This window comes from Oncorhynchus masou, chromosome 6, assembly GCF_036934945.1.
Source record: "Oncorhynchus masou masou isolate Uvic2021 chromosome 6, UVic_Omas_1.1, whole genome shotgun sequence".
Lineage (NCBI taxonomy): Eukaryota > Metazoa > Chordata > Actinopteri > Salmoniformes > Salmonidae > Oncorhynchus > Oncorhynchus masou.
The window spans coordinates 56,092,830-56,116,570 of record NC_088217.1 but is presented as its reverse complement, the minus strand read 5'-3'; the positions used below and the strand labels follow the sequence as shown (position 1 = coordinate 56,116,570).

Below are 23,741 nucleotides of genomic sequence, written 5' to 3'. Positions count from 1 at the left end.
TTCGTCATCATACGTTTTTGCCATTACTTTTAATTGTTCAGTTTTCAAATGCAGTTCCAAGGCTAGCAATATTTTTCCCTTTTCTGCTTTTGTCATTAGTTTCCCGGTTCTGTCCACCTGTCCCTTCATGGCAACCATTTCTTGCTTCTGCTGTGCACTGTGGTACTGGACTGATGTCGATCTCTGCTTGTGGCCAAACACCAGGGCTAAACTGGAGATAACCTTTACCAGGTATTTTACCATTTCTGCTGTTTTCTTGCTTATGGCATAGTTTGGGTTTATATCGCTGCTGAGGTCTGCAATCAATCATTCTACAGGTGAAGGTTCACTAATTAATGTGAGAATGGGGACCACCCCCTCTGATAGTTGTCTTCTGGTCATGCTTCAGAGGCGCACACACCACCCACCGCTTCTGAGTATATTACTCGATAATGTCCAGTCCCTAGACAACAAGGTAGACATAATTAGGACAAGGGTTGCTTTCCAAAGAGACATCAGGGATTGTAACATACTCTTTTTCAGGGAAACATGGCTCTCTTGCTGTAGTAGAAGCCGCGCCGACAGGAAAAACCATCTCTCTGAAAAGAAGAAGGTCAGGGGTTTTCATGATTAACGACTCATTGTGTAATTGTAACAATATACAGGAACTGAATTCCTTTTGTTCATCTAACCTAGAATTCCTCACAATCAAATGCTGACCGTATTATCTCCCAAGAGAATTATCTTCCGTTATTGTCACAGTCGCGTATATCCCCCCCTCAAGCCGATACCACGACGGCCATCAAGGAACTTCAATCGACTTTATGCTAACTGGAAACCATATATCCTGAGGCTGCATTTATTGTAGTTGGGGACTTTAACATAGCTAATTTGAGAACAAGGCTACCTAAATTCAATCAGCATATCGTCTGTAGCACTCTGTAGCACTCGCACTGGAAAAACACTGTACCACTGTTACTCTAACTACCTCGATGCATACAAGGCCTTCCCCCGCCCTCTTTTCGGCAAATCTGACAATGACTCCATTTTGCTCATCCCTTCCTATAGAAAGAAACTCAAACAGGAAGCACCCGTGCTAAGAACTATTCAACACTGTTCTGACCAATCGGAATCCAAGTTTCTAGATTGTTTTGATCACATGGACTGGGATATGTTCCAGGAAGCCACATTGACATATACGCTGATTCGGTGAGTGAGTTTATAAAGTGTATAGGAGATGTTTTACCCACTGTGACTATTAAAACCTACCCTAACCAGCAACTGTGGATAGATGGCGGCATTCGTGCAAAACTGAAAGCGCGAACCACTGCAGTTAACCATAGAAAGGCGAATATGGCCGAATACAAACAGTATAGTTATTCCCTCCACAATGCAATCAAACAAGCAACATGTGAGTACAGAAACACAGTGGAGTCGCGATTCAAAGGCTCAGACACGAGACGCATGAGGCAGGGTCTACATACGATCACGGGCTATTAAACGAAAACCAGCCATGTCACGGATACCGACATCTTGCTCCCAGATAAACTAAACACCTTCTTTGCCCTGCTTTGAGGATACTACAGAGCCACCGATATGGCCCACTACCAAGGACTGTGGGCTTGCCTTCTCCATGGCCGACGTGAGTAAGAAATGTAAACGTGTTAACCCTCGGAAGGCTGCCGGCCCTGACAGCATCCCCAGCCGCGTCCTCAGAGCATGCGCAGACCAATCGCTCCCTATCCCAGTCTGTTGTCCCCACAGGCTTGAAGATTTCCACCATTGTTCCTGTACCCAAGAATACAAAGATAACTGAACCAAATAACTGTCACCCCGTGGCACTCACTTATTTCATCATGAAGTGCTTTGAGAAACTAGTCAGGATCATATCACCTCCACCTTACCTGTCACCCTAGACCCACTTCAATTTACTTTCCACCCCTATAGGTCCACAGACGATGCACCCCCCTATCCACATTTGACGGGACAGTAGTGGAGAAGGTAAAAAGTTAGAGTACACATCATGGACAAACTGAAATGGTCCAACCAGAGGCAGTGTGGTGAAGAAGGCGCAATTGTTTGCCAAATTAACTTCCTTGTTAAATAGAATCAGACAATGATATCCTATCAGTTGAGATGGGTTGGATATTCTTAAAGTGTAACCAGCTGTTACAAATGTGAGAAGAAGTTGGTTCTCACAATGGATTATTTTTCCACATAAAAATACTGCCAATTCTTCACCACAAGGCGTCACTTATCCCTGAAAGCTGAACTCACAAAGGATTCCAGCAGAGGTGGGACTTCCATCACCCAAGACACAGGGTTTCACCCTGAAAGATGAACAAAATTCCTTTGTCTGTAGAATTGCAATGGAACGCAAGCTAACTATCACATGACTGCGCGTGGTCAGCTCATGCCTCTCTGGCAGACCTCTGATTCATTCCCCTCTCATTCGCCCCCACTTCACAGTAGAAACATCAAACAAGGTTCTAAAGACTGTTGACATCTAGTGGAAGCCTTAGGAAGTGAAATATGACCCCATAGACACTGTGTATTCGATAGGCAATGAATCCTCAGGTTTTTTGCCTGCCATATGAGTTCTGTTGTACTCACAGACATCATTCAAACAGTTTTAGAAACTTCAGAGTGCTATCCAAATCTAATGCATATATTAGCAACTGGGCCTGAGTAGCAGACAGTTTACTCTGGGCACCTTATTCATCCAAGCTACTCAATACTGCCCCCAGCCATAACAAGTTAGCTTAAGGCTGAATGCAAAGTTAGCCGTTGTTGTACAGGAATGTTAACTTGCTGTCACACAGGGTCCTCTTCAATACGAGACCAGGGGTTTACTATTGACCTGTCAATTTCAACCCAATCAGCGTTTCTTTGCCAGCAATGTTACTAGAACACGCAATAACAAATAAATATTTACTGGGTCTTTTCACGTTTTTTAAGCACGATAGACAGAGAGATAATGTTTTGCTTTGGCCAACAAATATATCTTCTCAAATTTCCTTGGCTGGCCAATATGTCCTAGCTCTAGGAATTAATACTCGCTGAGTCTGCTCACTCTGACTCAGTATGCAACACCAGAGGCAATCTTTCTAGTATCTTGGTCAAATGGAAACACACACAGTCACTCTCAACGATAATCCTACCTACACTTTATTGGTGTATAACGTAATCTGCTACACAATTCATATAGACTGAATTAAACAGCAAGGCCTAATTTTGTTTTAGATTTCTCGCATGGGGGCTCCAATAAATATGTTGTGACTTTATATTCATTAATCCGATGACTGTTATTTATTTAATCCACTAACTAAACTCAGCAAAAAAAGAAATGTCCCTTTCTCAGGACCCTGTCCTCAAAGATTATTCGTAAAAATCCAAATAACTTCACAGACCTTCATTGTAAAGGGTTTAAACACTGTTTCCAATGCTTGTTCAATGAACCATAAACAATTAATGAACATGCACCTGTGGAACGGTTGTTAACACACTAACAGCTTACAGGTAGGCAATTAAGGGCACTGTTATGAAAACTTAGGACACTAAAGAGGCCTTTCTACTGACTCTGAAAAACACCAAAAGAAAGATGCCCAGGGTCCCTGCTCATCTGGGTGAATGTGCCTTAAGCATGCTGCAAGGAGGCATGAGGACTGCAGATGCGGCCAGGGCAATAAATTGCAATGTCCGTACTGTGAGACGCCTAAGACAGTGCTACAGGGAGACAGGACGGACAGCTGATCATCCTCGCAGTGGCAGACCGTGTGTAACAACACCTGCACAGGATCGGTACATCCTAACATCACACCAGCGGGACAGGTACAGGATGGCAACAACAACTGCCTGAGTTACACAGGAATGCACAATCCCTCCACCAGTGCCCAGACTGTCCACAATAGGCTGAGATATGCTGGACTGAGGGCTTGTAGGCCTGTTGTAAGGCAGATCCTCACCAGACATCACCGGCAACAACATTGCCTATGGGCACAAACCCATCATCGCTGGACCAGACAGGACTGGCAAAAAGTGCTCTTCACTGACGAGTCGCGATTTTGTCTCACCAGGGGTGATGGTCAGATTTGCGTTACACCGAGGCCTGTACTATGGAGCAGGATCGATTTGGAAGTGGTTGCTCTGTCATGGTCAGTGTTCTGCCATGGCCAGCGAAGAGCCCGGATGTTTCTAGGGGCGGCAGGGTAGCCTAGTGGTTAGAGCGTCGGACTAGTAACCGGAAGGTTGCGAGTTCAAACCCCCGAGCTGACAAGGTACAAATCTGCCGTTCTGCCCCTGAACAGGCAGTTAACCCACTGTTCCCAGGCTGTCATTGAAAATAAGAATTTGTTCTCAACTGACTTGCCTGGTAAAATAAATAAAATAAATTACAATCCCATTGAGCACGTCTGGGACCTGTTGATCAGAGGGTGAGGGCTAGGGCCATTCCCCCCAGAAATGTCCGGAAACTTGCAGGTACCTTGGTGGAAAAGTGGGTAACGTCTCACAGCAAGAACTGGCAAATCTGGTGCAGTCAATGAGGAGGAGATGCACTGCAGCAGGTGGCCCCACCAGATAATGACTGTTACTTTTTGACCCCCCCCCTTTGTTCAGGGACACATTATTCCATTTCTGTTAGTAACATGTCTGTGGAACTTGTTCAGTTTGTCATGCTGAAACAGGAAGGACCTACCCCAAACTGTTGCCACAATGTTGGAAGCACATAATTGTCTAGAATGCCATTGTATGCTGTAGCACTAACATGTCCTTCCACTGGAACTAAGGGGCCTAGCCCGAACCATGACAAACAGCCGCAGACATTATTCCTCCTCCACCAAACGTTACAGTTGGCACTATGCATTGGGGCAGGTAGCTTTCTCCAGGCATCCACCAAACCCAGATTAGTCTGTCGGCCTGACAGATGGTGAAGCGTGATTCATCCAGGGGCGTAACTTTGGTTTTAGAAGAGGAGAGCAGATGCATTTTTTAATCCAGTTTGATCAACCCTCCAAACAACCTACCCGACCACTTGGAGGCGTTCGCATGGTCCTAAAGCACACCGTTGCCTCGTTTTCTATCACATTCCAATGATACGACATCGGGGGGGGGGACAAAAATGCAATTTCAGAAAGTGGGAGTGGATGTTTCCCCCCAGTGAAAGTTGTGCCCCTGGATTTATCCCTCCAGAGAACACGTTTCCACTGCTCCAGAGTCCAATGGCGACAAGCTTTGGGTAGCATTTTATGACGGTGCCACGTTGAAAGTCACTGAGCTCTTCAGTAAGGCCATTCTACTGCCAATGTTTGTATATGTACATTGCATGGCTGTGTGCTCAATTTGATACACCTTTCAGCTGGCTGAAATAGCCAAATCCACTCATTTGATCGGGTGTCCACATACTTTGGTATATGTCGTTTATTTACAAAAGAAGTCATTTTAGTGAGGCGTTATCCTGCAGTGTTGATTTAGTGTTGGGGATGTGGAATCTTGACAATTTTGGAGATGGAGGATTATACCTTTATGTTGAGATTGTTGTTATTTTGTTGACTACATGCTTGCTGAACACTTTAATTCAGGGATGGAGATATGAATAAATCCTTGTAAAAGAAACAAAAATTCTACAAAATGTGCCAATATCAGCAAGCATAATATCTGAATATTAGAGGAAATAATAGCAGTCTCTTTCTGTATGCTGCCTTCATGAATCCTTAATTTTAACTGCAGAACCATAATGGAATTACCTGCAGGTGTGACAATGGCTTTAATTAAAAAAAATAATTACAAAGAATTAGGGGAGAGTTGGTTAAGTTGAACCTAAGGGTTAAGTTGAGCCACCCTTGTTTCTAGGAAATCATACACAAATTGTCACGTCTAGTCAAGGTGGGTGGAATCAGGCGCAGAGAGCAGAATGCGATAATAACGTTTATTCTCCGGTGAACAAAAAACAAACAACAGTCAACCCAAATACAGACAGGGTGAAATATCCAAAACAGGATAAAGACTAACCGGAGAAAAAACAAACAGCAAACACCGACAGACAAAACGAAATGACAAAATAAACAATCCCGCAAAAAACAAGGGCGGGACAACCTACATTAAATACAGACACTAATTAACTAAACAACACACAGGTGAAACCAATTAGACAAAACCAACAGATACACGAAAAAGGGATCAGTAGTGGCTAATAGGACGGTGACGACGACCGCCGAGCACCGCCCGAATGGGCAGGAGAGCCAACCTCGGCGGAAGTCGTGACACAAATGTATAATTTCACCAAATATTTAGGAAGGGGGAATCATTTCATGGAGTCTGTGAAGGAAGAAACCACATGGAAAAAGTGGTAGTAAGTCAAGCCCCCCCAAAAAACGCTTTTCACCAAGTCAAATGAATGTATTGCGTTAGAGGTTTAATGATGCTTAACTTACCCAGTCTCACGGCTTAACTTACCCTAGTTGTGCCAATAGACCATGTTTTTTGGGGGAACTGTAATACTTACATGACTTCTGATTATTTCCAGGGATACACAACATCCTGAAATATATGTAGATATCTTTGTTAGAAATACAACTATCTTTCCCTTGATGGAGTGATGCTGAATGTAAAAAAAAATCACCTTACCCTTCTCTCCACCCTTGTTTTTTCTCTCTTTTTTTGTTTTTAAAAGGGGACTGTAATATTAGCGTGAGAAATAATATTAGTGTCTCTCTCAGACTTCTCTTTATCCTCCTACCCCCCCACCCGCTCTCTCTCTCTATACCCCCCCTCTCTCTCTGAGGGATTGTAGTGTTTGTCAGCCTGGCAGGGACCACTCCTTTGTGGCTGACTGGTATAAGTGCCCGCAGGGAGCAGCAACCAAATCTGATTGGGGATCTAAAAAAGAAATACATCGCTGTTACGCTGCGCTACGCTGCTGCCGTATTGATGGGTTGAATGTAGGGCTCTCATTTCCATGCCCCCGAAGCATGCAGACATAAAAATAATATTTTAATAAAAGGTACTCTCTGATGCGTGTAGTTTATGTGTCGTGTTGTGCTGTTATTATAGGGAGTCTGTAGGGAGTGTGTCTTCCTTTCTATCTCTCTCCCAAAACACACAGGTTGTACAAGTGATGAACAACGCATTTGACACAACGGTTGCGATACAACATGTTTTTGAAGAGTTTGTCTGCACAGAAGTGTTTACATAACCATTGTGTGGTGTCTCTTTACAAAGTTTAGAATTACCCTACACACTATTCACCCGCCTTTAAATCTCCTTCCTAAAACCGTGGGGAACATCAGCAATAGAAATAAAGTAGAGTAGGGGGCAAATCATAGTGGTCCAGCTAGCTATCTATAATTCTCTTTGAGTTCTGTATTGCAAAATCTATTTCTTCCTGCTTCACACACTTGTAAATAATATATATCTTTCCATGGCAGAGAAACAGTGTTTCTTCCTCAATCAACCATCTGCATGGCCTACGGTTTTTCCAGTGTTCGTCCCAAATGGCACCCTATTACCTATATAGTGCAATACTTTTGACCAGAGCCCTTTGGGCCCCTAGTGCACTATAAAAGGAATAGGGTGGCATTTGGGACACAAAAATTGTATCATAGCGACAACCTCTGCATTATTCATCTTTATGATTATTATTGACATTATAATTATGTTCTTTGGAGACGAGGGGCCTTAGCGTGTGAAATATACTTCTCATTCAAACTGAAACCGGTCAATATCTACAGTATACCAGAGAAATCACTATGTGGAGTGGTGTGACTAAGAAATCCATGGGAAGAAAAATGACAGCAGTGAATCAGATATGCAGCTCAGCCCTAAAATATGAATACACTGAATAATATACGCTTCCATCCATCTTAAACAAGTGTACAACCTAGATGGCACGGTATTCCATGGCCTAACTCAACTTTAGTGCACTATATAGGGAATAGGGCGCCATTTCGGGACTTTACCCTCCAAGACAGAGAAAGTCTTTATGCTCCAAGACAGAGAGACAGATATATATAGTGCCAGTCAAACATTTGGACACGCCTACTCATTCCAAGGTTTTTCTTTATTTTTTACTATTTTCTGCATTGTAGAATAATAGTGAAAACATAAACTATGAAATAACACATGGAATCATGTAGTAACCCCTTCAAAAAATCTAAATATATAGCCACCCTTTCTTTGACTTGCTTTACATACTCTTGGAATTCTCTCAACCAGCTTCACGAGTAGTCACCTGGAATGCATTTCAATTAACAGGTGTGCCTTGTTAAAAGTTCATTTCTTTCATTCTTTATGCGTTTGAGCCAATCAGTTGTGTTGTGACAAGGTAGGGTTGGTGTACAGAAGATATCCCAATTTTGTAAAAGACCATAATATGGACCAAGTCAATATTATGGCAAGAACAGCTCAAATAAACAAAGAGAAATGACAGTCCATCATTACTCTAAGACATGAAGGTCAGTCAATCTGGAAAATTTCAAGAACAATGAAAGGGCTATCTCCTGCATACCATCCCTACCTTGCCACAACACAACTTGTTCAACACTTTTTTTTACAATGTAGAAAATAGTGAAAATAAAGGAAAACCCTTGAATAAGTAGGTGTGTCCAACCTTTTGACTGGTATTGTATAGATAGAGGTAGAGGGAGGGAGGGAAGGAGAGAGAGAGAAAAAAAAACATCGCAATCAATTCCCAACTTCTGTGTATTTACAGTGCATTCAGAAAGTATTCACACCAATAGACTTTTTCAACATGTTGTTACAGCCCGAATTTAAAACGGATTCAATTGAGATTTTTTTTTGTCACTGAGCTACACAAAATACCCCATAATATCAAATGGCAATTATTACTGTGTTAAAATACATTTAATCCTTTTCATTTAGAAATTCTTTAGTAGGTAATACTTAAAAGTCTCTTTAACTCACTTGCACTTTCATTTTCTTTGTTGTTCCTTTTTCTTTTTAATATGTAGTGCAATTGCACATAATGTATTATTTGAATAATACAAGATTTTAAATCCCAGCAATTTTTAAAATTACATTCAGGTGCAAAATGTTTTCAAAAGTTGTTTTTAATTCATAGAAAAATTATAGTCATTGGAATATAACTTAAATAACATAGGAATATAACATGTAATAACAATAACTTAAATAATTCAGTGTGACTTTGATGTGGTAACTCTCTCACACTCTGCTACTGCACAATTCTAATGGTTACATAGGTCACAAATAAAGGTATTCTCAGTCGAATTGGAGCACAAATCATGAGCCCACCTCCTGCACTGCTCACACCTAATCCAGTCCCCACCTGTAACTGAAAACAGGGGAAGAGATGCCAATTGAAAAACTCTCTCTTAAAAACGTATCTAGCTATATGACACAAATTGATGTGTAAAATATATAAAAAGCTATAAAGGAACATTAGCTTTACAATTATCAGTCACTAGTGGAAACATTTACAACTGCAATTAAGTTACATTATCATTTTAATGTATTTCACCTCAGACGATCTGGTAGTAAAGGTTGCTAACTAGCACTCCTAGCAGCTTATGCTAACTAGCTAGCTGGCTAGCATTTACTGCTAGTGAAGTTTCTAGCTCGCAATTAGCATAAACATGCGCTAACTAGGCTAGTCATTGTCTAAATGACAGGTAGAAACACATTCATAACGATAAAGGGATAACTAGACCCCAAGGGCCAGTTGGGTGGGCGAGTTGCCCCCAACACACTCATCCAACATATTACTACTTTACTCAAATTATCTAAATTTCTCTCTCTAAACAAGTGGATTATTTATTTTAAGGCTTTCTTACTTGTATATTTAAAAAATAACTATATATCTAACTTCATTGGAATATATCCACAACTTTTTCAAAATGTCAATTTTTTTCATCCACTTACAGTACCATAAAATTGTTTAGTTGAATTATCTCCAAAAGTTGTGATGAGACAGGATATTTTGTTGTTGAGCAAGAGCAGTGGCAGCCAGGGAAAGTGCTGGGAAAATAACTTGGTAACATCTTGTGGTTTTAATGTGAATTACAGGGGGCAGGGCTAGTTAATCCCTAGTACCCTACCGCTCTCCATATTTCTAAGCATAATGCTGGCTGCATCATGTTAGGGGTATGCTTTCCACCAGACACTGGGAGATGAATTCACCTTTTAGCAGGATAATAACCTAAAACACAAGGCCAAATCTACACTGGAGTTGCTTACCGAGAATACAGCAAATGTTCCTGAGTGGGCCAGTTACAGTTTTGACTTAAATCTACGGCAAGACCTGAAAATGATTGTTTAGCAATGATCAACAACCAGTTTTACAGAGCTGGAAGAATTTTGAAAAGAATAAATGGACAAATGTTGCACAATCCTCGTGTGGAAAGCTCTTATACTTACCCAGGAAGACTCACAGCTGTAAAGGTGCTTCTACAAAGTATTGACTCAGGGGTGTGAATACTTATGTAAATGAGATATTTCTGTATTTTCTAAAAACATTGCCATTATCAGTTATTGTGTGTAGATGGGGGGGGGGTGGAATAAGTCAGAAGGCACTGTACTAATAATGACATAAAGCAGGGAATTATTCTGGGTGAGGGAGAAACTGCAAATATTACTGCCAGATATGCGATTGCCATAGCCCGAGGGACATACATCTCATGTCAATTAATTCCATTAAGGATTTATTGTACATTGTATGTAACTTACAAGTAATACATAGTGTATCCATCATCAATGTACATTTAGTTGTTTATTTATTAGCCATCTCTTTTTTTAGAACCTTATTTAATTGATTGTAGATCACACAATACAACAGCAGTAGTGTTGTAACTGTATACATTATTATATATACACAATATTAACCTCATTGGATTTTACTGTATTTACTGAAATGCTGTACAACTACTGCTTTAGCAATATCTATTAAATTGTATTTCATGCCAATAAAGCAATCTGAATTTGACAGACCGAGAGAGACACAGAGAGAGACGAAGCGAGGAGAACGAGAAAGAAGGAGAGAGAAGGTGAGAAAGAAAGAGAGCAGAGGAAGATCAGCTCAGCAGCTCCCCAACAGCCATTAGTCATAATTTGGTCCCGGACGCACAACAGGGCCCTGCGTTTGAAGGTACAAACTAAAATTTATTGGGCTGGCCTGCTTGGGCTAATTGAAAGAAATTGTCTGTCTGTTTGCTTTCCACAGTGTTTGGAGAAGCGTTAGTTTTAAAGCAGAAGGTTTTAGCCACCAGCGCCATCAACCGAACAGCACACAGCAGAGCTCTGCACCTACTGGCTGGACAGGATTAAGGTCAATTCTAACAGGGTTAGAGTCAGTGCCATTTCAATTCAGTCAATTCAATGAATGAATTAAAACTCAACTCATGAATTGAGTTGAAAAATGAACATTGTTTTTCTAGGTGGACTCGCTTTTCAATTCATGAATCAAATATCAATGCATTTCCTGAATTGACTGAGCGGAAACAAAATCGAGCCCCAACCAAATTGTTACCTGGCCAGCCATTACAGGTAATTACTAGATTCACCTCAGTTGATGACACAGCCCAAATAAACACCAATCCACCAAGCGTCAAAAATACTGTGACAGGTTGTGACCTTACTTTATGTACTTTTCTACCACTGTCAAACTTGGAACAGTCTCCTACCTCTCCTCGCCAGCCTTCCTTCCTTCTACTATAAACTGCCACACTTGCAAAAAACCCAGAGGAAAATGTGAGAGGGGAATGCAATGAATGAAAAATAAATAAATCTATTTGAGACTGGCAGAAGCTCCTGTTTTTAAAATAATAAGATGTAGCTGTTCTGAGTTCTAACCGTCACTGTCTCAACCCCAGTATTCTGTGGCCTCTATGGCAACTGAGCCTCATCATGATGAAGGAAGACAGTTGACAGCGCAGCCAGGTTGACTTCACCATCCGCTACAGCCGCTAAAATTAACTCAGAGAGAGAGAGAGAGAGAGAGAGAGAGAGAGAGAGAGAGAGAGAGAGAGAGAGAACGTGGGGGGCGGAGAGAAAGAGAGTGAGAGGGAGAGAGAGAAAAGGAGCATGAGAATGGAAGAGAGAGAGAGAGAGGAGACAGAAGGAGTGAGACAAAGGGAGAGATAAAGGGAGAAAGAGTGTTCAGCTCCTCACTGTAGAGCCAGCTCTGCTGCTCAGAGATCCTGTTGCAAGTAGTGAGACTTATGGAATTGTTGAATTTCTATTCAGAGGACAATTCACACTGGGGCTGTAGTGCACTACATAGGGAGCCATTTGGAATGCAGCCCGGGTCTCATACAGGTAGATGATGTTGTGGGTGGTAGGCAGCAGTCATACTGTACCAACAACAGTGTTTTTGTCATTAAATCCTCATCAAAACTGGACTCATCTGGGACTCAGCTCGGGGTGGTTATTATAGAGTACCCAGGGAGTTGACCTGCTCCTCAGAGAGAGAGAGGGGGGAGACAGAAAGGTGAAAGAGAAGAGGGAGAAAGAGATGAGAAACAGGGGAGGGAGAGAACGGAGCAAGAGGGAAAGAGGCTAGCTAGAACAGCCTGCCAGTGTGGTTAGAAGTGCTGCCTTCCTGCCTAACTGTCACCAATTTGTTCCTAGCCATGGGGGACATCCAGGGGATGGTGAGGTGATGGCAACTAAGAGTCCTCCTCAGCCCAGATAATGAGCCTTGAGTGTGTGTGTGTGTGTGTGTGTGTGTGTGTGTGTGTGTGTGTGTGTGTGTGTGTGTGTGTGTGTGTGTGTGTGTGTGAGAGAGTCAGAGTCAGACAGGGCTGCTGGTTTCCCTTTTCCCCTGACCTATGAAACCTTAATGGGAAGCAATAGTGTGAGAACCTCCTGAAGACCTGACCTGGTAGAACAGGGGATATAACCAAAATGTTTTAGGGTTGAGCAGAAAAAGTCTGCAAAATGTTAAATGTTTGTGCAGACAAAGTCATCAACATTATCTGTGGTAATCACAACTGTTGTGCATGTGCAAGCTGAATATGTACGGGGCCATTGAGATGAATTAAGTGTATATTTTATAAAAATAAGATATTTAGGGCATTTTTATGAGAAAAGGTTCCTTTTTAACAGGTTGCAGCTCTGGAGGCTATTTGAACAGTCTTGGTTAAATGAATGACGTTTTAATAAATGCTGTTCGCTGTGCAGAGACGCAGTAAAAGCTCTTGATAGTACCATCATTGCATCCATAAAGGACGGAAACAGAATGATTTGTAGTTCAGGAGCGCCACTGCATGGCTCTTGGTGGTATTTGACTGTGGGCACATGCTTTCCTTTAAGAGCAGCCATATATCATGCATATTATAATCATGGCTGTATTTCTTGACAATGTTTTTATTACATGTTTGTCCTTTAGCAGACTTATCCAGAGCTACTTACAGTCAGAATAAAATGTTTTATGACAACATGCACTGTACTACAATAAAAACCCACATAGAAAAAAATAGTACTCCAATCAATTTAAAAAAATATTTCACATGTAATTATATGGTAGGCTACAAATATCCCAGTAAATCCTTACTTCATATAGGACAAGAACTTGCATTGGACACAACAGTACTACTTAGCTAATTACAACTGGTCTGGAACCCAAACTGGTTTGCCCTGTTTAACAGAGCATATGCATTTCCAGGCTAAATGACAAGGGGGAGAGTTAAGAGAAGGTAACCTAAATATTTCTGCTGATTCATTCACCTAGCACTAGGAATAGAAAAGAGCATGGCTACTCAGCTAACAGTAAGACCAGTCAGTGGAGGTGAGTGATCAGCTTTTTTTACAAACCTTCCCTGTAGAGAACCTTCACAGCACAAAGAGATGCTGACTGACCCGACCAACCTGTATCCACAACTCCTATTCCTAAAAAATATTTAGACCATTCATTAGAACCTTCAGAACATTCTGAATTTCAAGGTAGGGTTTAGAATAGATTGTAGTATCATTCAGTCAGTGATAATCAAACTTCATCTGGTGCCACTGGTTCAATATGATTGTAAATAAATATATCTAAGACAGATGGCCCTTTTGTGGTCTTTTTATTTATGGTCATGAGTGGATGAATTTCAACTCAATTTGTATTTATAAAATAAATTATTAACCTGTAACAGTGAATTCATATTACTTTCTTTCATATTTTGTTCCAATAATTCAGACAGACATGGCGCTTTACTTACTTCTGTTACAAAAAAAGGAAGCAGGAGCTAAGGTGAAACACAATGGCCTGAAAACACAATGACAACTGCATAGAATCTTAACATATATTGAGGACCAACTGCTGTACTTTAGTTTGTAAAGGAAAACAAATATGGATATTTACAGCAGTGGAGGCTCCTCGGAGTAAGGGGAGGAGCATCCTCAAAGAATTTAATCAAAATACAAATAAATGAAACAAAGTTAACCTTTTTACATAAAACTATGCTAAATATATTCATATCACCAAACAATTAATTAATACAGTTTTGCAATGGTCTACAATACCCTCAGCAGCACTCTGTAGGTTGGCATTATGGTGTAGCCAGAGGACAGCTAGCATCTGTCCTTCTCTGGTTATATTGACTTCAATGCAAAACCTAGGAGGCTCATGGTTCTCACCCCCTTCCATAGACTTACACGGTGATTATGACGACTTCCGGAAGATGTCCTTCAACCTATCAGAGCTCTTGCAGCATGAACTGACATATCCACCCAATCAAAGGATCAGAGAATAAATCTAGTACTGAAAGCATAAGCTACTGCAGTGCATAAAATGTGGTGAGTAGAGAAAGACAATAGTTGAACAGTTTTGAGCAAATTCATATCTTAAAAAATGAAGGAGAAGCAAGAGAGAGAAAGAGCTAGCTATATTTGGTTGTATTATTTTAAACATTCACTTAGCTAGTTGAATGCAGCTAGCCAGTTTATCCTACTTAAACAGAAAGGGATGCTACGTTAGCTAGCTGGCTATGGCTATCCAACACTGGAACTCTTCGAAGTTAAAGTAAGATTTTGGTTTTATTAATTTATTGCCACAGGGTCCCACCGGTGTAACTGCTAAACTGCGTGATTGTAGCTAGCGGGTTGAATAACACGTTAGTTCTAGTAGGTAGGTTTACTATGACATGACAACAATGTAGGCTGTGTGTAGTGGTTAGCGGTCATGATATGAAGGTTTGGCAAGTTTTATTTTTTTGCCTGGTCACAGGCAGCTGATATGTTGTGCACTGAAGTCCACACGCGAAGGGAACAGGTGAGAGGAGGAGAGCGCATAGGTAGTTCGAGAAGGAATTATATACACACACCGCATTCGGAAAGTATTCAGACCCCTTGACTTTTTACACATTTTGTTACATTACAGCCTTACATGCTCAACATAAATGTACACATACAATCATTGCATCCACACTGCTTATGAGCGTCTTTGTAGCCAGGCGCTAAAGTAGAACTTGGTTCTATTTGTGACGCTCAACACGCTGCAAGACATGCCTCTCCCATTTCCTCATTGGTTTTTAGGTGCATATACCCACGTCGGTGATGTCCAGAATCCAGTTGGTTGAGGTAATGCACCTTAAAGTTGGTTGCCAACTGCCATATAAAGTCAGAAGAAAAAGAAAACTGAAGGAAGGAGAGTGACTAGAGATGATTAGAAACAAATTCAGTTTACTGTTTAATCTGTGGATTCATTGTCAGAGTAGAGGACCTTGTGCATTTCAGGTAAAGTAACAACCCAATGTTTATATCTCAGTACATATTTGCTAGCAACAGCAAGGTAGTTAGCTAAATTGCCATAAAATGTTAAATGCTTTAAATGCTTTAATTAGATATTTCAACCTGCGTAACCTGATTGCATCTGGTGTGGGTGGACAAAATCAATTAGTATAGTCAGCATGTTATTCTAAAATTGATTATTATTATTATTATTATTAATCAATCTTCACACAATACCCCATAATGACAAAGCAAGAACTGGTTTTTAGAATGCATTTACATAAGTATTTAAAACGCTTTGCTATGAGACTCAAAATTGAGCTCAGGTGCATCCTGATTCAATTGATAATCGTTGAGATGTTTATACATCTTGATTAGAGTCCACCTGTGGTAGTTTCAATTGATTCGACAAGATTTTGTCCCACATTTGACAGTGCATGTCAGAGCAAAATCCAAGACATTAGGTCAAAAGGAATTGTCCGAAAAGCTCCGAGACAGGATTGTGTCAAGACACAGATCTGAGGAAGGGTACCAAACAATTCTGCAGCATTGAAGGTCCCTAAGAACACAGCGGACTCAATCATTATTAAATGGAAGAAGTTTGGAACCACCAAGACTCTTCAACGAGCTGGCCGCCCGGTCAAACTGAGCAATTGGGGGAGAAGGGCCTTGGTCAGAGGTGACCAAGAACCTGATGTTCACTCTGACAGAGCTCCAGAGGTCCCCTGTGGAGATGGGAGAACCTTCCAGAAGGACAACCATCTATGCAGCACTCCACCAATCAGGCTTTTATGGTAGAGTGGCCAGATGGAAGCCACTCTTCAGTAAAAGGCACATGACAGCCTACTTGGAGTTAGGCAAAAGACACTTAAAGGACTCTCAGACCATGAGAAACAAGATTCTCATGTCCGATGAAACCAAGATTGAACTCTTTGGCATGAATGCTATGCACGTCTGAAGGAAACCTGGCACCATCCTTACGGTGAAGCATGGTGGTAGCAGCATCATGCTGTGGGGATGTTTTTCAGTGGCAGGTACTGGGAGACTAGTCAGGATCGAGCGAAAGATGAACGGAGCAAAGTACAGAGAGACCCTTGATGAAAACCTGCTCCAGAGCGCTCAGGACGCATCATGGAGAAATGACAAGATTGTTATAATACTGATATTGCATCAAATGTCTTTTTTTATGCAACAGAATAGGGTTCTTAGAACGCTATCGTGTCTGTGTGAACTGAGAGGAGCTTCTGAAATTTAACTCTAGCAACTGATTTATGATGGTCATGTCTCGGACTGAGTTGCTGTTTCTGTGCCGGGAGGTACCAGGGTGGAGAGGGCTCGGGTATGGATAATTATGAGAGGAACCTTGTTTTAGGGGCCAGAACCTGGTTTCCACACAATGAGCACATCTTTACAGCAGATATTTTTTTTAATACAAATCCTAACCTTGTGACCCATTCCACACATCTGTTGTTTGTAATGTAGACTAAAGGGGTATATCTTTGTTATAAGAAGTTGTTTGTATTCTTTGTCTCAGGGCTCTCAACCCAACCCCCGACGATCAGCCATCGTTATTGCTCTATATTTTCCCTATTAATACATTTTGAGTAAAGTAATATCCTGATTGGTGATTGACCCGGTCTCTCCTCATTATTGATTAGAATTTCCACGACAGACGTCAGACTGGGGCGAAGGTTCACCTTCCAACAGGACTGTGACCCTAAGCACACAGCCAAGACAACGTAGGACTGGCGTCAGGACAAGTCTCTGAATGTCCTTGAGTGGCCCAGCCAGAAACCGGACTTAAACCCGATCGAACATCTCTGGAGACCTGAAAATAGTGGTCATACCCAAGAAGACTCGAGACGGTAATCTCTGCCAAAGGTGTTTCAACAAAGTACTGAGTAAAGAGTCTGAATACTTATGTAAATGTGACCAGTTTTTTATTTTTAATACATTTGCAAAAAAATCTAAAAACCTGCTTTTGCTTTGTCATTATGGCGTAGTGTGTGTAGATTGATGAGGCAAAACATAATTTGTCCATTTTAGAAGGCTGTAACATAACAAAATGAGGAAAAAGTCAAGGGGTGTGAAATCTTTCCGAATGCACAGTATACAATGAGCAAAGTGATCTTGCCGTTTTTATATGGCTGCTATGAAAGTGAATTGTGTTTGCGTGTGATCAGGGGTGTATTCATTCCACCGATTCTGTTGAAAAACATTTCTTAAATGGAATGGGGATAAACATACCTGAATTTGTCCAATAGAAACTCTCGTTTGCAACTGTTTGACTAATGATTACACCCTAGATCAGCTAGATGCAGGCACGAGAGTTCACGGCAGTATTGAATGTGTTAGTCTCACCTTGATTACTAAAAATTATCTTGATGAAAGTTCACAATGTAAACTTCTCATAAGATAGGTTGTAGTAATCTCATGATGGGTACAGAGACATTTTGAGTACATTGTAGTAGCCTAAACCCATCACTGTTACATTGAACTGGGTGATTGAAATATGAATGACAGTCATCCCAAATGCTGCAATAGAAATAAGGCCATGCTCATAAGAAATACATTTTAAAAATCATCCTCCCTCATCTTAAACGGCACAGACCGCCACTGATCTACAGGTGGGTTCAAAGTCAGCCTCGGTTGGTTCTGTTTTTATCTCCTGCAGAAATTCCAGTTGAAAAACTAGGGATGGTTGGAAGAATTTGTCACACTTATTCCCTCTTGATTCCAGAAATGGTAATGGTCATATTTGGAAAGTCTCAGTTATCGAAGTTAGTGGAGGTTGGGGTCTCAGCCACTCAGTGTGTAGGTGAGTTGGGTGTCTTGAAGAGGCCATTCTTTCTGAGGTATCGTACAAGAAGAGGCACTGATATCACAGTGATGCTGATACGGAGCGGAGCAAACAGCTTGTGGATGGCGTACGCCAGGACAAACGTACTGGTACCCGCCGCCAACTTGGACTGAACCAGAGATTCACTGAATCCTATCTTGTACAGGATAGCAGCCATGTCGATCCCACTGTGGAGAGGAACACACATAACAGAGGGAGCCATATAACTTTAGCATTCAACAGGACTTCAACATGGTCCTCAAAGCAATTGTAGGATCTTGCTAAATTGTACCTCAGACGCAGATAATTGAAAGGCTTCAATGAAGACAAACTATTAAGTAATAAAATGTATCAAACCTGTTTCTAATGGTTCATCCCATTAGAATGCTGCTCTACACTTATCTTCTAACTATGTCTAAAATGGCTCCCTATTCCCTACATGGTCCACTGCAATGTACTAACAGAGCACTATAGGGAACATGGTGCCATTTCAGAATGTCCCCATGTCTCTCCCACAACAATTATGCAGTGTGTTAGTGAACTGTAGCACTGGGCGGGCCAGGAAAGCGTTGAATCCAAGGGCCAGTACAGCAATAAAGGAAGATCTGTGAGTTGGCTGATAATCTGGACTCAATCCCTCTGGTATTCAGCCTACTGTCAATCAAGCCATGTCAACTAGGAAGACAAATGTAATGTTTTTGTATATGTGACAAATACTGCTGAAGACTTGTAACATACAGTACCTGGACACAGCGAGGTAGAACATGCCCAGAGACATGAGGGACATACATATGTGGAAGGAGACTCCTACAGCTCCGTACTCCTTAAAGATCTTCTTCAGCTGCTGGGTCTTGCAAGGATTGTCCTCCTCAGGCTCCGGTACCTCGGGCTCCTCAGGGCCTTTGGCTGAGGCCTGCTTTGGAGTCTGGTCCTGGTCGGGTCAGAGAAAGATATAATTTTGTATTTATCCTTTAATTAAACTCAGGGAAGTCACATTGAGATTTACAAGTTTTCAAGTGAGCCCTGGACAAGGAAGATCAATACTGGTAATACATATAAAAGTTAAATTCAAAAAGTATTAATGAAATGTACAGTTGAAGTCAGAAGTTTACAAACACTTAGGTTGGAGTCATTAAAACTTGTTTTTCAACCACTCCACAAATTTCTTGTTAACAAACTATAGTTTTGGCAAGTCGGATAGGACATCTACTTCGTGCATGACACAATACACTGTTCCAACAATTGTTTACAGACAGATTATTTCACTGTATCACAATTCCAGTGGGTCGGAAGTTTACATACACTATGTTGGCTGTGCCTTTCAACAGCTTGGAAAATTCCCAAAAGTATGTCATGGCATTAGAAGCTTCTGATAGGCTAATTGACATACTTTGAGTCAATTGGAGGTGTACCTGTGGATGTATTTCAAAGCCTACCTTCAAACTCAGAGACTCTTTGCTTGACATCATGGGAAATTGTAGACCTCCAGAAGTTTGGTTCATCCTTGGGAGCAATTTCCAAATGCCTGAAGATACCACGTTCATCTGTACATACAATAGTATTTCAAGCATAAACACCATGGGACCATGCAGCCGTCATTATGCTCAGGAAGGAAAACGCGTTCTGTCTCCTAGAGATGAACGTATTTTGGTGCGAAAAGTGCAAATCAATCCCAGAACAACAGCAAAGGACCTTGTGAAGATGCTGGAGGAAAACGGTACAAATGTATCTATATCCACAGTAAAACGAGTCCTATATCGACATAAGGCCACTCAGCAAGGAAGAAGCCACTGCTCCAAAACCGCCATAAAAAAGCCAGACTACGGTTTGCAACTGGGGACAAAGATCATACTTTTTGGAGAAATGTCCTCTGGTCTGATGAAACAGAAATAGAACTGTTTGGCCATAGGACGGACTGGTGCACTTCACAAAATAGCATCATGAGGGAGGAAAATTATGTGGATATATTGAAGAAACATCTCAAGACATCAGTCAGAAAGTTAAAGCTTGGTCACAAATGGGTCTTCCAAATGGACAATGACCCCAAACATACTTCCAAAGTTGTGGCAAAATGGCTTAAGGACAAGAAAGTCAAGGTATTGGAGTGGCCATCACAAAGCCCTGTCCTCAATCCTATATTACATTTGTGGGCAGAACTGAAAAAGCGTGTGTGAGCAAGGAGGCCTACAAACCTGACTCAGTTACACCAGCTCTGTCAGGAGGAATGGGCCATAATTCCCCCAACTTATTGTGGGAAGCTTGTGGAAGGCTACCCGAAACGTTTGACCCAAGTTAAACAATTTGAAGGCAATGCTACCAAATACGAATTGAGTGTATGTAAACTGCTGACCCACTGGGAATGTGATGAAAGAAAGAAAGGCTGAAATAAATCATTGTCAACTATTATTCTGATATTTCACATTCTTAAAATAAAGTGGTGATCCTTACTGACCTAAGACAGGGAATTTTTACAAGGATTAAATGTCAGGAATTGTGAAAAAGTTTAAATGTATTTGGCTAAGGTAGATGTAAACTTCAGACTACAACTGTATATGCATCATACATAGCCAATATGTTGAATAACAAACCACAACATCATTCCCAACCATTCATTAAACCAGGGGGTCCTGACCGAGCCTGGACACACTACTCATTCAAGGGTACTGCAAACTATTGAATACTGAATCAGTGTACTACTGAGTCAGCTAATTAGATGGAGTCTGCCTGGAAAAGTGTTGTGTTATTCATGTAATCTACTGGGGGGGAAGAAAGAGAGAACGAGAGTGAGAGAGCCAGAGCTGGTGCTCCACTCACGAGACATGACGCAGGGCTGTGATTACTCTTTGTCTGTGACCCCGGGCCACAGACACACTCAGATGAACGAGAGGGGAGATTAGACACATTATCTGTAGGATAATTACATGTGCAGTGGCATGCAGGGCATGGGGAGAACACACACACACACTTACAAAGATTACATATAGTAGGGACAGTAGAGCATCAATCTGTATTATTGGCATGGAATACAGAGGTATTATAGGATAGACATAGTGACTAAAAAGAGCTTCTAAACATGAGAACTGGGATTGCTCACCTCAAACTGAACAAAGAGTTTTTCTTCAATGAGTCTGACGCGAGGGATATACTGTTGACACTCGACCAGGCCACAATGCCCGTGATTCGCTGGAGAAGGAAACGTAGATTTCGAGGCAAAAGATCAGGGTGCCTTGTGAGGACCAGGCGACCAGTGGCTAATCCCTGTTCAGGATGACTGTGTGATCACGCTCTCCGCAGCCGACATGAGTAAGACCTTTAAACAGCTCAACATTCACAAGGCCAGATGAATAACCAGGACATGTACTCCAAGCATGCGCTGACCAACTGGCAAGTGTCTTCACTGACATTTTCAAACTCTCCCTGTCTGAGTCTGTAATACCAACATTTACATTTACATTTAGTCCCTGTGCCCAAGAACTTATCCAGGTAACCTGCCAAATGAATTCACCTTCTGACATCAGTGGAACACCACGTCTGTAGTGCCATCTAAATCATTTTTGAAAGGCTGGTCATCCTATCCTAGGTATTCAACAGGTGGGGTTTCAGGTATCCCGGAAGCCAAGGCTTTCCTCGTTGGAGTTTTTCCACCATTGGGGGGCCAGAAATGTTTTGACTGGCGAGCGACTGAATTCCTCAGTGGAGATCGACCAGGCCAGAGGTGGATGAATTCAATGCCCTTGTTTGCATGTAGGGTGGTTCATTTCTGTATTATCAAATGAGGCAAGCACCATGGAAACATCACACATGTCAGTGGAGTTATACTTAAACTGAATCTTTATGTAGGGGTTTAAGTGCGAGCACTGCAAGTAAGCAGATGACTGTCGACGTTGAGGGCCATGACACAAAAGCTACTAAAATCTTTAATAGCAAAGATCCACCACCGCCTAGTCAACATAACAAATGTGTGGAACAGGTCACAAGGTGAGACTGATGATAGATGAGAAAGGAATATCCAGGATCAGCAAGATAGCATTTGGGATAAACAATGGAGTTGTCAACCGTGATCAGTTTGGCAGTCCTTCCCCGGGAGGAAGAGACTCCGATCTCAGGTTCCTTGAGGTGGTGACTTCATCCAGCACTGAAAAACATGCAAACCACATGGTCATCAGAAGGGGGAAAGGAGAAGATCCATTGTCAGCTCCAGATAGAGACCATGTGAGGTTATGACAAGCCAAGTGACTTCATGACCACATAGGAGAGGGCCTAGGACAAGCTCCTGGGGGAGTGGTGAGCGCGTCTAGGTCATACACTATCACCAAGATAAGTGCAACATCAGATGTGACATACAATGAATGGTTCCAGACATGCCCCACACATCTGGTCTCAAACCTGATCTCTTCCCCAAGGCCAAAGGATGAGAGCAGAGTGAGAGAGCGCACAGACATTGTGGAGACAGTCTCAGTTAAAAGTCTTGAAACCTGACTGATTTTCCCATTAATGGCCAAGGACGGCACGTTCAAGAGTTTGAGAGAAAAGAAAGAAGGGATACTGGTCTGTAGTTGTTGACATAGGGAGGGACTCTCGCTCTCTTGAAGACAGAACACCCCTTCAGATGGTTTTATAATAGGTAAAGACACATTCAGGGATGAGTTGATGACAATGTTGAGGTAAGGGAGAAGGTCTCTCGGAAATGGTCTGGAGATATTCTGGATAGGGCACGGGCAGGGAGTCCATGTGCCCAAAAACAAGGTAACCTGACCTAAATGACTACCCATCTCTGGGCCCCACTCAGTGACTGAGCCATGAAATGCTGAAAGGCTGGAGGACATCAACACCAACACCAGAGTCCAAGGCTTTAGGGATACAGAAATGTTTAATAATAACAAGCATATCATATAATTCAATCATGCATGTGGTGGTTCATTTCTGTTCATTTAAGACATCTAAATTATCTATGTTACCTAACTAATTCTGATTCTTCCGCCACATGCTTCTCTCTGTGGGCTGATATTTCTGCACGGCAGTCTTGGGGCTACTGAGCACGCGTGTAGCTTAGAGGGAACATTGGGTGTCACAGCGTCTGTGCTCAGTGGGAGAGGACTGGTTACAGTAAATGGAAAGAAAAGGGGGCTCATTGGTAGATGTTGGTAAGAGCCGGGAGAGGTGACATTAACTGGGGGGGGGGGCAAGAAGAGAGAGAGCGAGCGAGCAGAGAGCGAGTGAGCAGAGAGAGAGCAAGCGAGCA

The 23,741-nt window shown here is 41.8% G+C and overlaps 1 protein-coding gene across 1 annotated transcript; it reads right to left on the bottom strand.

Moving 5' to 3' along the window:
- Positions 1–13,294: 13,294 nt before the first annotated feature.
- LOC135541633 (protein FAM210B, mitochondrial-like) lies at positions 13,295–21,713 on the bottom strand (the record flags this gene model as incomplete). The annotated part of the gene is made up of 3 exons (XM_064967948.1): positions 13,295–18,687; positions 19,243–19,430; positions 21,594–21,713. Coding segments are annotated over 3 exons (528 nt in total), but the record flags the coding sequence as incomplete, so codon positions are not given.
- Between the last annotated feature and the right edge of the window lie 2,028 nt (positions 21,714–23,741).